Genomic DNA, 16,062 nt, shown 5'->3' on the forward strand with positions numbered 1-16,062 from the left:
CTTTTTACTCTCTATACTCTTAATAAAACTTGGGCTCCCTCATCTTGTACAAGGTTTTTAACTCTATCATGTATAATATACATAATGACTTCCCTTTCTAATTCTTGGGATATCAAAGGGATTAAATGAGACGATTGATGTGAAATTGCTTTGTACCTAATGAATTGTGCAGATTTATAGTATCTTCATAATCTAGCTAGATACTTGCATCTGAGCTCATATACCCAAATTCTTGAATGTCTCATGGATATTGTGATAGTGATCTAGTTCCGCTTTGTAACAGACTGCCTTGATTTACTACTTTTTTTTCAGATGACTGGGAGAAATTTGAAATGCTTTTGGAAATTTGGGTATACTTAACTGGCGGGAGTATATAAGGGAGTAGGACTTTTGAACTGACAGCTGGGATTGCCATTAGCTGGCTGCCATCTTTTCCCAACATTTAGCTAATTTAGAACTAAAATTTGGTCATTTGTCAAATGCCTAACCTTTAGAAAAAATGCTTAGATTCCCTAACTGCATTTCATTCACTCTTAGAAGTGATTTGATTATGAAAGGCATTACTAGTTTTATATGCTACTGAAAGGCTTAAAGTGACTGCCAATTAAAATTGTAAGAAATTCCTGATTGCAAAGCATTTCCTAACTTGATAGATCTTTAATTAGGGAAAAAACATGCATTTCAAAATCAATGAAATTTCATGGGGCATGTTTTTGTTTGGGTAAATTTTTAGTTTCTATGGATTAGAATGACTTATAAGTTGAACCATTTTTAGCTCTGTAAAAATGTTAGTCAAAGTATACCTTAGTGTAAATTACTTACTTGGGAGATCAAAATTAATTACATAATTTACAGAGAAAATAAAACAAATATGAGATAAAGTATTCACCATTATAATTTAGACACTTTAAATTGTCACATCAAAGTGACCCACAATGGTTTTAATAATGATTGTCATCAAGTTTACAACTAAATATTGGTAACCTAAAGTGTTTCTATTACTACAGAATCATAACAGAAATTGTAGAAACTTTTCTAAAAGGAGCCAAAAGTATTTTCTTTGTCTCGTCCATTGCTCTTACCTTTAAATAAATATTTTTAGGTAAATATTTGTCATCTGAAATCAATGAGAGATTTTTAATCCTTTGAGAAAAATACTATTTAGTATGCCAAAAAGTAGATAGGTACTTGATGCACTGATGATAGGGCTGTATTTTGTAACCATCCTTTCCCATGCTTTTAAAATGTAATGCCAAGGTTAAGAATTTTACAGAGAATCGAATCTAAGTTAGTATTATAGTTACTTAATGGAAAGTACAAAGTAAGGTGCCCATTTTGGTCTTAGAAAAATCCAGATATCCCTGGGAAGTAGATAATTGATGTTTGAGAGCTAGTACTAATACAGAAGCTATGCTAAAGTTCCCATAATAAAAGCAGTTCTGCTGGTCATGTTTGATGTTTGAGAGCTAGTACTAATACAGAAGCTATGCTAAAGTTCCCATAATAAAAGCAATTCTGCTGGTCATGTTTGATGTTTGAGAGCTAGGACTAATACAGAAGCTATGCTAAAGTTCCCATAATAAAAGCAGTTCTGCTGGTCATGTTTGAATTTCAGGAATGATCTTGTTAACTGTCATATTTGCTAAAGCACATTTCAGCCATGTCTCTGTCTCTTCTGTTACTTAGATACTACTATATTAATGGAATAGCTACACGGATAGCTTTTGCGTGTGGGGGCCTTTTTTTTTTCCCCAACCTCTCAGCCTTACAAAAGAGTCAGCAATTTTTAACAAGAAATGTGTGGACTTAATTGGAAGTGGGAAGTGGTAGGGACATAGAGAGATACAGTCTCTGCTTCCTTTTTTTAAATGCCTTTTTCAGTTAAGATTAAATGGGAGCTAGGAGTCTATTTAGAGAGAGCCAGTGGAGAAGAAAATGATGAGAGGCAATGAGTACAAGTTCAGTTCAGTAGGGCAAATGAAGAACTCCTCATGTACCATTCCTCCCCACTCCATTCCAGAAGTTACTTATTAGTTCATGGATTTTATTGCTCATTCATTTGAAAAGTAGCTTTTCTCCATCTAAATAGCTTTTAGAGTTTTTAATATAATGCCCTACTGTAAACATAATCATTAAAGTTTAATAACTGTCTGGTACCATTTAAATTTTGTTTTGTTTTGATTGGAAAATGGAGCGGAGGGGATGGTTAGTTCTTAAGCCTGCTTCTAATATTCCGAGGAAGTGTGTGAAAAACAAAATCACCTGCCGACAGCTACTTTTTGTTTAATTTCCCGTTCTTCATAACCACTGGTTTTTAATGATGGGATTTTGGCCTTTTCCTAAGTGTAAGACTTTGCTGGTAGATTGTGCTGTCCTCAAAGGTGCTATCCCTGCAACCCTTTGGATCTCTTAGGCTGTGAGTTTGGCCCCTGGTGAACAAAGAGGACTACGTTTCTGTGGCAGCAGCCTTAAGGAACATAATCAGGAACCAGCAATAATAGAGATGGAAGCCAAAGATCACTGGATAGTCTTACTGTTAACCATAGGACACCATAGGGTATCTGGTAGTTTGCTGCCTGTGTGACCTTGATCTTTTGGGGCATGACTTTTTTTAAGGACTCTTATTTTGTAGAGAAATTCTTAAAAACTGACCATTTTACTTATTGTTTAACAGTACGAGGATGTCGTCCAGGAAAGATTGTGCAGATGACTGAAGCAGAAGTTCGGGGCTTATGTATCAAGTCTCGGGAAATCTTTCTCAGCCAGCCTATTCTTTTGGAGTTGGAAGCACCGCTGAAAATTTGTGGTATGTAAATAAGTAGAGCTGGAAACAGTCTATTTGAATGTCAGTTTTTCCTCCCGAATTTACATTGAAGGTAATCTAGAGAGAACATTCCAAAATTTATGTTGGATAGAGAGATGGATAGATTTGATTACATAAAATATAAAAATTAAAACTCATAAAATGATGTTACAAAGATTGTTGTGAAAGATTGTTTCTTAGAAACAGGAAAGACAATACAATAGTTTTTTTTTTAAAGACATTAAAAAGTGTCAAAAACTGATAATCTAATGTTGTCAGGTGTAGAAAAATAGGCATTCTGATATACCAGTAAAAAAAACAAGAACAGAGTTTTAGGGGTCAGTATGGTACCTTTGTTACGATTCTGTTTTGAAGATGATGTAACATTACAGTTTATATTTGTTCTTTTAAGTCTTACAGTGGCTTCTGTCCAAAAACAAAAACTTCATAACCTTAGGCTGAGTGATCGCATTGTTATAGCCAGAAAAACTGTTGTATGTGGGGTGCCTGGGTGGCTCAGAGGGTTAAGCCTCTGCCTTAGGCTCAGGTCATGTTAGGGTCCTGGGATCGAGCCCCACATTGGGCTCTCTGCTCATTGGAGAGCCTGCCCCCCCCACCTGCCTCTCTGCCTACTTGTGATCTGTTCTCTCTCTGTGTCAAATAAATAAATAAATCTTAAAAAAAAATGTTGTGTAGAAAGTATTTTTCTGTAGTTCACATAACAATGGAAAGTGGGCTAAGTAATGTATCATACTGGCTTTTGATTTGATAACTTGTAGTGGCTGTTAGTGTTAATGAAGTAGCTTTTATGGACTTAATTGTCATCTTTTGCTCAATCAAAAATTATTTCTGTATGTAAAAATTTTCATTGTCCTGCATGTTTCTTAGTGATCCACATTCATACCTTGTAAACTACAGGTGTTTGATATGCTCTTTAAATACTTTTTTTTGCTTTCTTCTGTGTTTAAGTAATGTGCTTGGTGCTCCTTGTTATATTACCTAACTAATAAAAGAAATTAGCTAAGGAAAAGTTTTTAAAGGTGATACACTAAGCTAATTCATGTATTTAAGTAAGAAGTAGCATGAAATTTTGTGCACGGGAGCCTGGCTGGCTTAGCTGATAGAGTATACAACTCTTGATCTTAAGGCTGTGAGTTTAAGTCCCATGTTGGGTGTAGAGATTACTTAAAAATAAAATCTTGGGGCGCCTGGGTGGCTCAGTGGGTTAAAGCCTCTGCCTTCGGCTCAGGTCATGATCCCGGGGTCCTGGGATCCAGCCCCGAGTCGGGCTCGCTGCTCAGCGGGGAGCCTGCTTCCTCCTCTCTCTCTGCTTGCCTCTCTGCCTACCTGTGATCTCTGTCTGTCAGATAAATAAATAAAATCTTTTTAAAAAAAAACACCTTTAAAAAATAAAATCTTTAAAAAAAGAAAGAAAGAAAGAAATTTTTCTGGAAATGATCAGTCTTTTCTGTGACTCTAAATGAAGCAAATGTAGTTATTTATAACATCTTAAAATGATTCAAATTCTAAGGTACTCTTTCAGATGCTTTGATACAAAAAAATTTGAGGGTAATAGAAGTTAGTCATACTAAATATTTCTGAATTCTGGCTACTTGTGTCACTTTTTGGTATAACAAAGTAACCTTTATTAAACTACCAGTTAATAAGGGTAACTGAATTAGTTATGTGTTGTATAACAGGTTACTCCACAATTTTATGCCTTAAAATTACATGAATTTATCACCTCACAGTTTCAGTGTGTCAGGAATTCAGGCACAGTTTAGCTGTCTCCTCTAGTTCTGGGTCTCTCATGAGGCTGTGATCTAGGTGTCATCTGGAACTGCATTCATCTCAAGGCTCAGTGAAAGGATTCAATTACTTATGGGCCAGTAGATTGTGAGAACTTGGTTCCTGATGAGCTGTTGGCCAGAGGCCTCCTTCAGTTCTTTGCCATGTGTTCTCCGTAGGGCAGTGGGCTTCTGCATCAGGAATGAGAGAAGACAGAAGAGTACAAGCAGAATGAAGTCATGATCTTTTATAACCCAATCTCAGAAGTGATAGCCCTCCCCTCTTTTGCTGTATCCTGTTAGAAGCAAGTCACTAGCTCCAGCCCACATTCAAGGGGAGATGATTACACAAGGGCATAAACATTGGGAATCATTTGTAGTTGCTTCCCACAGTAACCAAGTGTTCTAAAATTGACTTTTTCTATTTTCAGGAGATATTCATGGACAGTATACAGATTTACTGCGATTATTTGAATATGGAGGTTTCCCACCAGAAGCCAACTATCTTTTCTTAGGAGATTATGTGGACAGAGGAAAGCAGTCTTTGGAAACCATTTGTTTGCTATTGGCTTATAAAATCAAATATCCAGAGAACTTCTTTCTGTTAAGAGGAAACCATGAGTGTGCTAGCATCAATCGCATTTATGGGTTCTATGATGAATGTAAGTAAAAATAAAAATTTATTTTTTATTAATGGGAAAATTCCTTAATATTCCCTAATAGAATTTTCCAGTTCAAAAAATTCCTTTGATTCAGTTTTTTAAGAAATACAATTTATCAAGCATTGGACCAAGAAGAGTCTTTCATGGGAGAGGGCCTTGAAACTGGGAAACATGTTACTAATTAAACTGGTTCCTTGGGCTCTCCTTGGTCATGTTATTTCAGGTTGACTGCAGCTTACACAACTGAAAGACCCACGTGTAATTAGTTTACAGAGTCAAGTATCCATGTGAAACAGAGGGCACTATAGATAATAACCTCTACTTTTCTAGTGTCCATTAAGATTTTAGATCTCAACATTCTTAATGATATGATGGAAATTCTCATTGGCCCTGTGTCATAAGAAATATTGAAAAGTTGTATGAAATTATTTAAAAGTTGAGGCTTAGTATTGAAATTTTAATCTATGCCTATAAACCTAGAGATAAGGATACTAACTACTCTGGTGTATCTTACTGTACTCTTATTCATCAATAAGAAATCACTGATTTGTGTTTTGTAGTAGTTTTTTCTAAGTGTTATTACTAAATTACTACATTTGAATTTGGCCTTTTGCTTTTGTTAGACCATGGGAAAGAATATATGTTTGGTTAATTATAATTTAGAACCATTAAGTGATTTTCAGATTTATTGATTTTTGGTGCTGAATTCTCCATCAGTACCTGTTTTTGCTTTTTTCCAACCTTAAATATGGTAGAGTCCTATTCAAACTCCTATTCTTGGTTTATATAATCATTGATTTAACTGATGTTTGAGGAAGTGTTATATACCAGGCACTACTTTAAACACTAAGAATGTAGTGCTGTGCACAAGACAGATGATCTCTGTTCTCATGGAGCTGTGTTCTAATAGGACTGATGCCACATTTGATTTTGCATTGCATCTTTATTTCTAAGGTGTAATGTATGGTTTCAACTGTTAAAATCAGACCAGTAGAGAGGAAGTGGATTATAGTACATCTGACTATAACCACTTTTCTAAAGCTGTATCAGGAGTAGAGGTGCATTCTTAAGGATAAAGTATGTACTTGAATATCCTCAAGGATAGAAATGACATCAGATGAAATTGAGAAAGGCTTTTAAACACTGCTTTTGAGTTTAAACACTGCCTCTCTGCCTTCTTGTGATCTCTGTCAAATAAATAAATAAAATCTTTAGAAAAAATACTGTAAGAAAATTAGTTTTTTGTCAATATGCAGGAAGAATTAAGTGGGGAAATGTTGAAAAGGTAGATGGTACTTGTCTGGGCCTGAGGTAAAAAGTGATTTATTCTCTGCTAGAACATAAATCACTCTATTAATTGAAACATTTTATAGTAGATACTAATCATTTAGTTGTACTTTTTCGTTGAGTGGCAAGTTATGGCGAAAAAACTTAGGAAATTGGTGTTTATGTGTTTCCTCCGTCCCCTGGGTTAGTTGCTGCAACTTACTGTCCAGTTCAGGAAAATCAAGTAACTCTAGAAAGGTGAGAATACACTTAAGATTGTCTTTTTTTGTAGCTCTTTATACTAGACTACAGGAAAATTATAGCCTTTGTGTGTCTCTATTTATACTTTCTGTAAGAGTGCCAAATTGTAATTCACTCAGAAGTGGATACCAATCAGGCACTTGGAAATTGTCCTTTCTTGGCAATAAATTTATGCTGTGTTACTCAGTGCATTAGAGTCAAAATGGACAGTCTCTAGAGGCACCCTCTCACTTCTGCTTATTTGGGTAGGTATTTAACGAATGTGCATATTGAATGGAAAAGAAAAACTAGTAGTCTATTAGACTGTTTCAAAATTGCTTTATTATAGTGATCTTAAAAGACAAAAGTGTTTGATATATTTCTTCCATAAAATTCGTAGCACAGTCTTGTAGACTTTTTTTAACTTTACAGGAAGGTGCTGAAAGTTAGTTTTTAAAAATGTGTAAGAAATATTTATTACAGAAAAACAAAGTACTGTATAAAGAATAAAATTGAAATTATTCATAATCCTGTAGCTATGAGATAACATGAAAATAGATTTATTTGTTCTATTTGCTTATTCTTTTCATAGGCAAACGAAGGTTTAATATTAAATTGTGGAAGACCTTCACCGATTGTTTTAATTGTCTGCCTATAGCTGCCATTGTGGATGAGAAGATCTTCTGTTGTCATGGAGGTAAACTAATCCATAAACTTGCTTTATGGATTTTTCTTACTGTCCTAACATTGTTTAGAAAAGAACTATAGCAACTAAGATGCATATTGTGGGAAAACAAAGCAGTGCAGGTGTGGAAACTCAAATCATTAGAACTGTTCTAAACATGGCTAAAATCTTTTAGTAACCAGAAATTTATGACTATTTATACGTAATGAAAATGAAAATTTAGTTCAGTACTTGTCTCTAAGAATCTCACATGTGAGGAGGATAACTGTAGTTTTCTTTGAAAAACGTCTTCCCTTTGCCTGTTTTGACAGAAGGATACCTCTACTATCAGTAAAAATGAAAGGATCGTGATGATTTTCCTGCCTATTTTAAATACCTTTCATCAGAATTCAAATGTAATTGGGTTTACTATTCCCAATATGCCAAGAGTTCTGAGCTTTATGTAATGTGTCCACTTTCATCTTTAATACAGTTTTTTGATAGAATAAGTTATTTCTTTTTAAGATTTTATTTGAGATAGGCCGAGAGAGGAAGAGAGAGCACGGGCAGTGGGGTGGGTCAGAGAGAGCGAAGCAGGTCCCTGCAGGGAGCCCAATGCAGGGCTGGATCCCAAGACCCTGGAATCATGACCTGAGTTGAAGGCAGATGCTTAACTGACCAAGTGACACAGGTGCCCCAGAATAGTAAGTTACTCTGTGTGACTTGTTAAATAAGCATATATAAAAGGTCATTTGAAAAACTAACATTATGTGTCTAGCAATTGGCTAGGTGCCATAAAAAGATACAGATTATGTTTGATCTGGCTGTCTTGAGAAATTAAAAACCTGTTGACAAAATGTATATTTCCAGAAGAGTAAGGAAAAATATATTTCAGGGGCACCTGGATGGCTCAGTTGAGAGTCTGACTCTTGGTTTTGGCTTGGGTTGTGATTTCAGGGTCATGGGATCAATCACTATGTGGGGCTTCACAGTCAGAAGGGAATCTGCTTTTCTCCCTTTTCCTCCTCTCCCCCATGCACACAAGCTCTCTCACTCTTCCTGAAATAAAAGAAATCTTTAAGAGAAAGATAAAGTGTATTTCAAAAAAGATACTGTATAATGAAAGGGATTTAATTATGTCAAAGTATATGTAGTGAGTAATAAATTTTAAGAAGTTGGGAAGGGAGAGAATTGTTGGACAGACATTTATGGAAGTGTGGGTTTTAGAAGGTAAGTAGACTTTGGAGAGTCAAAGAGAACTTGAGACAGTCTTTTTTATGTTGTCTAGTTCAAGCAATGTGTGAGGACTGGCCTAACTAGAATGTCAAGTACATGTTGATGAATGATAACGTATCAGATTATAGAGATTTGAATACGGAGCACAGGAGTTTGTTGAATGGTCTAATTACCATATTGGGTTTTTGTATAGGGAAATATTTCAAGGAAAATACTGTAAGGGGGCACCTGGGTGGCTCAGTGGGTTAAAGCCTCTGCCTTCAGCTTGAGTCATGATCTCAGGGTCCTGGGATCAAGCCCCGCATCAGGCTCTCTGCTCGGTGGGGAGCCTGCTTCTCCTCAGCTGCTCTGCCTGCCTCTCTGCCTATTTGTGATCTCTGTCTGTCAAATAAATAAATAAAATCTTTAGAAAAAATACTGTAAGAAAATTGGTTTTTTGTCAATATGCAGGAAGGATTAAGTGGGGAAATGTTGAAAACGGTAGATGGTACTTGTCTGGGCCTGAGGTAAAAAATGATTTGTTCTCTGCTAGAACATAAATCACTCTATTAATTGAAACATTTTATAGTAGATGCTAATCACTTAGGAAATTGTAGCTCTTGCACATTGGTATAGCTAAAAATAGAAATGTGGAAGTATGTAATGACACTTGGATTTATATATAAAAGAAATACTAGCTTATATTTATGTACTACTCTATAAAGATTGCTGAGTGTTTTCATGTGCTTTTTCTTGCTTATCCTTCTGATGCTTTTACGAAGATAATGAGCATGTTGGAGTGGGATGTAGGAAGGTCTTATGGGATAGAATAAGGCATTTAAACTTGGAAGAAAACATGTTTAATATTGGGTGGTAAGAAGTGATAGAAGTGGTAAAAAGTATTGAAATTGGATATGTTCCTGTAGAAGGGCAGGGAATGGTTGGAAAGAAGAGTGGTAAGATTTCTTTCCTTGAGAAGTCTTTCGAAATGAAAGATTTCCCTTACCTTGGTAAGGGAAAGTGGATCCTAATCATAATGATCAATTATATAAAGTAGGATAACATTAAAAAACACACCTTAAGTATATTTAATTTTACATAGTGAATCTACTTTAAATGCTTCTTTATTTGAGTGAAAATTGCTTAGATGTCAATAATAGTATGACTCATCTTTTATTTATAGGACTATCACCAGACCTGCAATCTATGGAGCAGATTCGGAGAATTATGAGACCCACTGATGTCCCTGATACAGGTTGAGTGTATACAGAAAACTTTAATTAGTTGTTTTATGTAAAATGTTTACATAACAAATTTTTGTACTGTATTATATATTTAGTATAAGTAGGATTGGTTTATGTAATAAATAGTAAGAGCTTTTTAAATTATCAATAAGCTAATTAGAGGTTACTTGCAGTAATCTATTTTACTTCCCACTAATTATTTCCCAAGGTGCAGTATTTTAAAATTTCATGTAATAACCGTAGTATGGTTCTGTTAGACTTGATATCACAAAAGATCTTGTTATTGATTCTTCCTGTCATTGGCCTCATTCATATCAGCATTGGTTATAGCCTTCAAAGACTTGTTAAAAATTAGTCAAAAGTAGGACACCTGTCTGGCTCCGTTGTTAGAGCATGCAACTCTTGATTTCAGGGTCGTGAATTCAGATCCCAAGTTCAGTGTGGAGCCTACTTAAAAAGAATAAATTTTAATGTTTTTAAGGATTTTTTAGAAATTAATAAATTTTTAAATCAAATAATCTTTCCTAGCTGAAAATACAGTTGCCTTTTTAAAAATTATCTAGCAGTTTTCTGTTATTTTTTGTGTCTTTTGTATTTCAAATTTGTAGAGTTCAGAAAGCTGTAGAGATACTTGGTCAGTTTTATGAAAAATTTGTGAAAGAATAATGAAAATTAACTCTTCAGACATTCATTAACTCTTAGGTAAGTGAAGCAAGTCAGAACAAAAGCAAATAAGTTCCAGTTGAGGATAAGTCACTGTATTGATTAACAGATAGGGCTAATGTAATTTTATAAATAAATTCTGGGCACAGTTGCCTAACTTTTCTTTTAGCTTTTAAAGGGTAATTATTCATAGTTAAGTGCTAGTGTACATACTAAGATGTGTACTAACCATGGCATTCATATCATACAATGCTATGATAACTTATGAGTTGAATGCAGTAAGATTGTTCTGCTTTTCATTCATCTTTTGCTGAAAAGATCAATACTTTTCTTTGTGCCATTTTCTGACACTGAATGTATGTGGTTTTTCCACAACACACCTCATTCTTCAACTCTTAAGTGAGTGTCTGACAGTTTATTCAGTTCTGACACTAACTCCTGGAGTTACCCAGGATTCCACAGGGTAAGGGCTCCATTCCACAAGACTGCCCCCACTTAGGTTGACAGCCCCAAGTGGGGTTCTCTGGAGACCCACACTACTGCCCAGCCAAAATTCTGGGATTCCTACAACTACCTCCACAGATGCTTTACTTACATTCATCAGGTTATCATAAAGGGATACGAGTCAGGACCTGCCAAGTGGAAGAGATTCATAGGGCAAGGTATGGGGAGGGGTTATTGGTTGGTGAAGAGCTTCCACACTCTTAGGCATCAGTATGCTCAACAACTGGAAGCTTCCCAAGTGTAGTTGTTCAAGAGGTTTCATAGAGCTCAATTTCCAGCCTCCTCTCCAGAGGGAGGGGGCAGCTTAAAATTCCAACCCTCTAATCATGTGTTTGGTCTTTCTGTTGACTGGTCCCATCCTGAACGGGGCATAAATTCAGTGTGGTGGAAAGGGGCTCCTTATAAATAACAAAAGATATCCCTGTCACTCAGGAAATTCCAGAGGTTTTAGGAGCTCTGTGCCAGGAATGGGAACAAAGACCAAATGCATTTTTATTGTATCACTGTCTTACTATTACAGCCATTAACAGGAGCACCTGGGTGGCCCTGTCAGTTAAGCAGCCAACTCTTGATCTCAGCATTCTGAGTTCAGGCCATGAATAGGGTCTACTCTGGGCATGGAACCTACTTTAAAAAAAAAAAAAAAAGGCATTAACATAAGCAAAACTGTCCTTTCAGTTTCTACCAGACTTTTTTTTTTAATAAATTACATTAATGTATTAATTATCCCATTGTTATTTGTGTAATCAGACTCAACCATTATGTATTGTATTCATCAATTCTCAACAAACTTGAACATCTTCAAAATGAGGGTGTCATAGGGTCTAGAAGTTTTTTTGCCTTAGGGTCTAGACTGCCATAGGGTCTAGAAATTCTTTGTATATTTAGATCATGTAAATGAAAAACCAAAAGTCTTGCAGCACATGATAAGAAGATTGCTTATTGGTAGTTTTGTAAAGGGGATTTGATTACTCATAAGTACTGGTAAAAAATGGTAAATAAGGCTGAACAAGATGGTTACTCAGTACATTTCCTACTCTTTTTTTTTTCTTTCCATTTTCTATTCATATGATCCAGAATCTTTAAAAAAGTAGTTATTAAAAAATATTCATGAGGGAAGCCTGCTTCCCCCTCCCCCCTGCCTACCCCCTGCCTGCTGCCCTGTCTACTTGTGATCTCTGTCTGTAATAAATAAATAAAATATTTAAAAAATGAAAAAAATATATTCATAGTAGAATACCTAAGCAAAACATGGCTAAACCTTTAAATTGAACTGTTAAGAACATGCATTTGGCTATTTGATTTCAAGTATGATTGCATTGTTTTGCTCAGTGTAGTGAAAGCCTGATAATATCACTCAAAATGCTACTTATGATTAAACATCAACCATTATAAACAGATGTATAGATCCTCTTGTCAGTAAGCCACTGACATTGCATATTATTGTAAGTTGCCTCATGACTAATTTGTGTAAGTAACAATTTGTGTTGAATACAAAAGGGAAAAAAACATGTATTTTATCAGATTTTGATTATAATTATAGACTACATTTGACTAAACCTAGTAGAAACTAGTATTTAAATAATAATAGGGCACATTTTATCACTATATTGTACACTTGAAACTAATACAACATTGTAAGTTAATGATCATGGAATTTAAAAATAAAATAAACAGAGACGCCAGGGTGGCTCAGAGGGTTAGGCCTCTGCCTCTGGCTCAGGTCATGATCTTAGGGTCCTGGGATGGACCCTCACCCTGCATCAGGCTCTTTGCTCAGCAGGGAGCCTGCTCCCCCCCTCGCCCCTTCTTGCTGCCTACTTTTGATTTCTCTATATCAAATAAATCTTTTAAAAAAACAAAATAAATAATAGCCATTTATTTAAAATTTGTTTTTTAAATAAGGTACAATATAAATACATATTTAAAGTAATTACATTTTCAGATTTTGTTAGTATAATTCATACATAAGTCACTTTTAAGGGTGCAACAAGTTTTTGAAATGCTGAAAATGGACATTTTAACCCTTGGTATTCTCTGTAATCTTCAGAAGTTTAATTTATAAATTAATACATTTTTTTAAACAGCCAAATGATTATATGATTCTTGTTCTTTCAGAACTAAATTATAAAATGTTCAACCTTGACTCTGAGATTCTTGTCTTGGTTCCATTAAGGTTGAAATATGCCACATTGTTGTTATCATTGTTTGATTTTATATACATCCAGGCTGTCATATTTCCCAAGTAATTTGGAAATCAACTGCATTCTAGTTTTATTGTCACCTTAAAATTAAAGATTAATATCTTGGCCTCTTGCTCATTGCTTCACCTATAGAAACAAACTGGAAAAAATATCATTATAGAGTATTGGTGGTGTGTTGGGTTTTGTGTGTGTGTGTGTTCTAAAGAATCAGTTTGTGATTCTTTAAAAATCAGGAAGAGCTTGTAAATTTAGACCATCCCCGTGGGTTTTGTATGCTGGTGGACTTGTCAGGCATCATAGCAGGAGCTTAGAAAATAGTAATAGAAATTAAGAGTACATTGCCACCAATTCTACAAGGTATTTTAGTAATTCCCCTATTAAGACAAACTATATCATGACTCAAAAAGAAATTCTTTCCTGATAGAACCTGTATTATGAAGTTCACAAATTACCCCCCCCAAAAAAAAAATCTTGAAATTGGCTTATTTTACAAACAAATCATCCCTTAGCACTGATTTCTCCTTCCCTTAGCACTGTAGGTCTTACAAAAGTACTTACTATCATCATCTCAACATCTCCCCCTCTTCATCTCACTATAGTTTGACTTTTAAACATTTTCTTCTCATCCATCAGCAAACTGCTTTCATTAAGGTCTGCTGATAAAATTGTAAATGGCACATTTTTTGGTCTTTGTCCTGTTCCAATTATTCATTGTTCTTGAATCTTAACCATTTCCTACTTTTGGATAATTCTTACCCCTTTCAGGAGATCTCTGTTGTTCTAATCTCTTCCTTTTGTTTTGATTATTCCTTCCCAGTATTTTTTTCTCATTTCCCTTTCTCCTTCCTCTGCCTGCATATTAAATGTTTGCTTTCTTAGAGTTCATTTCTTAGTCTTCTCACTTGTCATCCCCAAGGTAGTCTTAGTCCCTCCTAAGACTTACACAATAATGAGTATGATAGAGATACTCAAATATTTTTAGCTCTGACCTCTTTTCTTAAATGCTCAGAACTAAAGCCAGGGATCTGTTCTGATTTTGTTCATCTATATTTCATTTAAGTCCTCCAGACCTTTACAGAAAATGTTTTCATCCTTCAATCATTAGGTCAGATACAGTTCCAGTGAAATCTTAGTTGGGTTCACGGAATTACACAAACTGATTCGGAAGTATGTATGAAGAACAAAGGATTGAAAGTAACCAAGACAATCCTGAAGAAAAATACTAAGTGGAGATACAACCCCTACCAAATATAAAGATGTGTTTAAAAGCTTTTTTATCTTACTGGCTTAAGAATAAATAAAACAGGGGCGCCTGGGTGGCTCAGTGGGTTAATCCTCTGCCTTCGGCTCAGGTCATGATCTCAGGGTCCTGGGATCGAGCCCCACATTGGGCTCTCTGCACAGCAGGGAGTCTGCTTCCCCCTCTCTCTCTGCCTACCTCTCTGCCTACTTGTGATCTCTCTCTCTCTGTTACATGAAGAAATTAAAAATCTTAAAAAAAAAGAATAAATAAAATAGATTAATTGAGTAGGTTGGCACCCAGAAATAGTGTAAACAGCCTCAGTTCAGGAAATGCTGCTGGGTCCGTTGCTTATCCACATGGAGAAACTGTGTACAAAAATGAACAGCCTTTTCCGTACATTGTATGCTTAGAGTGTGCCATACACACATTTCCTATATGTGGAAAGAGTTGGAGAGTGCTATTTTCAGCCAGGCAAAATTACATTTATATGGTTGGGCTATGACTAAATTTGGTAGGCCGGGATATTACGGAGCAAGTGATTGTTACTATTTATTAAAGTGTAAAAGGACACAAGAAGAAATGTGATAAAAGAAATGTAATACAGATATGCTTTATTTTATAAACTTTATTTTGTTTTTTCATTGCCATGTTTTTATTCTTTAAAGGCTTGCTCTGTGATTTGCTGTGGTCTGACCCAGATAAGGATGTGCAAGGCTGGGGAGAAAATGATCGTGGTGTTTCCTTCACTTTTGGAGCTGATGTAGTCAGTAAATTTCTGAATCGTCATGATTTAGACTTGATTTGTCGAGCTCATCAGGTATGATATATAAAACTTTTGGGGGACCTGGGTGGCTCAATTATTAAGCATCTGTCTTCAGCTTGGGTTATGATCCCAGGGTCCTGGGATCAAGTTGTGCGTCGGGCTCTCTGCTTGGCGGGAAACCTGCTTCTCCCTCTCCTACTCCCCCTGCTTGTGTTCCCTTTCTCTCTCTCTCTCTCTCTGTCAAATAAGTAAAAATAAAAACTAACTAACTAAATATATATATAAAATTTGAATATTTTAATACTACGCACAAATCTGCTTTTTTTTATTTTTGAGGAAACTGAGATCCAAGAAAGCTAATTATACAAGGAAAGTAATAAGAGAGGTGAAGCCTATACCTTGATCTCATAATTAGCAGTCTAATGATTTATTAACCATTTTTCACCCTTGGGGAGGAAAAGTTTCAAACTAAATACATTTTTGCAGTGAACTGCAATGCTGACAGATTTTTTTGGTGTTTGTCTGAAGCTTTCTAGAAACATTTGATCCCATTTTAATATAATGTCTTACGTATTTTAGATAAGAATCCAGTGACAGTAGTATTAAAGGACACTTTTGAGACAGTTGGGGAAATTCAGTTATAGACTGGGTCTTAGATATGGAGGAGTCGTCGTTTTAGCTTTGTGAAAATAGCATTATTGTGTAAGAAGAATGTCCTTTTTTCAGAAATGAATGCTCAAGCATATAGAGTTAAGATGACATGTCTATGATTTGCTTTAAAACATAACAGCAGAAGGACTCCTG

The 16,062-nt window shown here is 35.4% G+C and overlaps 1 protein-coding gene across 2 annotated transcripts in view; it reads left to right on the plus strand.

The window, feature by feature from the left end:
* PPP1CB (protein phosphatase 1 catalytic subunit beta) overlaps positions 1 to 16,062 on the plus strand; it is a 43,834-nt gene that overhangs the window by 19,117 nt on the left and 8,655 nt on the right. For both annotated transcript variants that reach the window (XM_059405367.1, XM_059405368.1), the window contains exons 3-7: positions 2,675 to 2,806; positions 5,022 to 5,252; positions 7,351 to 7,455; positions 9,821 to 9,892; positions 15,161 to 15,312. In XM_059405367.1, coding sequence (XP_059261350.1) covers positions 2,675 to 2,806; positions 5,022 to 5,252; positions 7,351 to 7,455; positions 9,821 to 9,892; positions 15,161 to 15,312 — 692 coding nt within the window. The remainder of the gene's footprint in view (positions 1 to 2,674; positions 2,807 to 5,021; positions 5,253 to 7,350; positions 7,456 to 9,820; positions 9,893 to 15,160; positions 15,313 to 16,062) is intronic.

Source organism: Mustela nigripes, chromosome 7 (genome assembly GCF_022355385.1).
Source record: "Mustela nigripes isolate SB6536 chromosome 7, MUSNIG.SB6536, whole genome shotgun sequence".
Classification (NCBI taxonomy): domain Eukaryota; kingdom Metazoa; phylum Chordata; class Mammalia; order Carnivora; family Mustelidae; genus Mustela; species Mustela nigripes.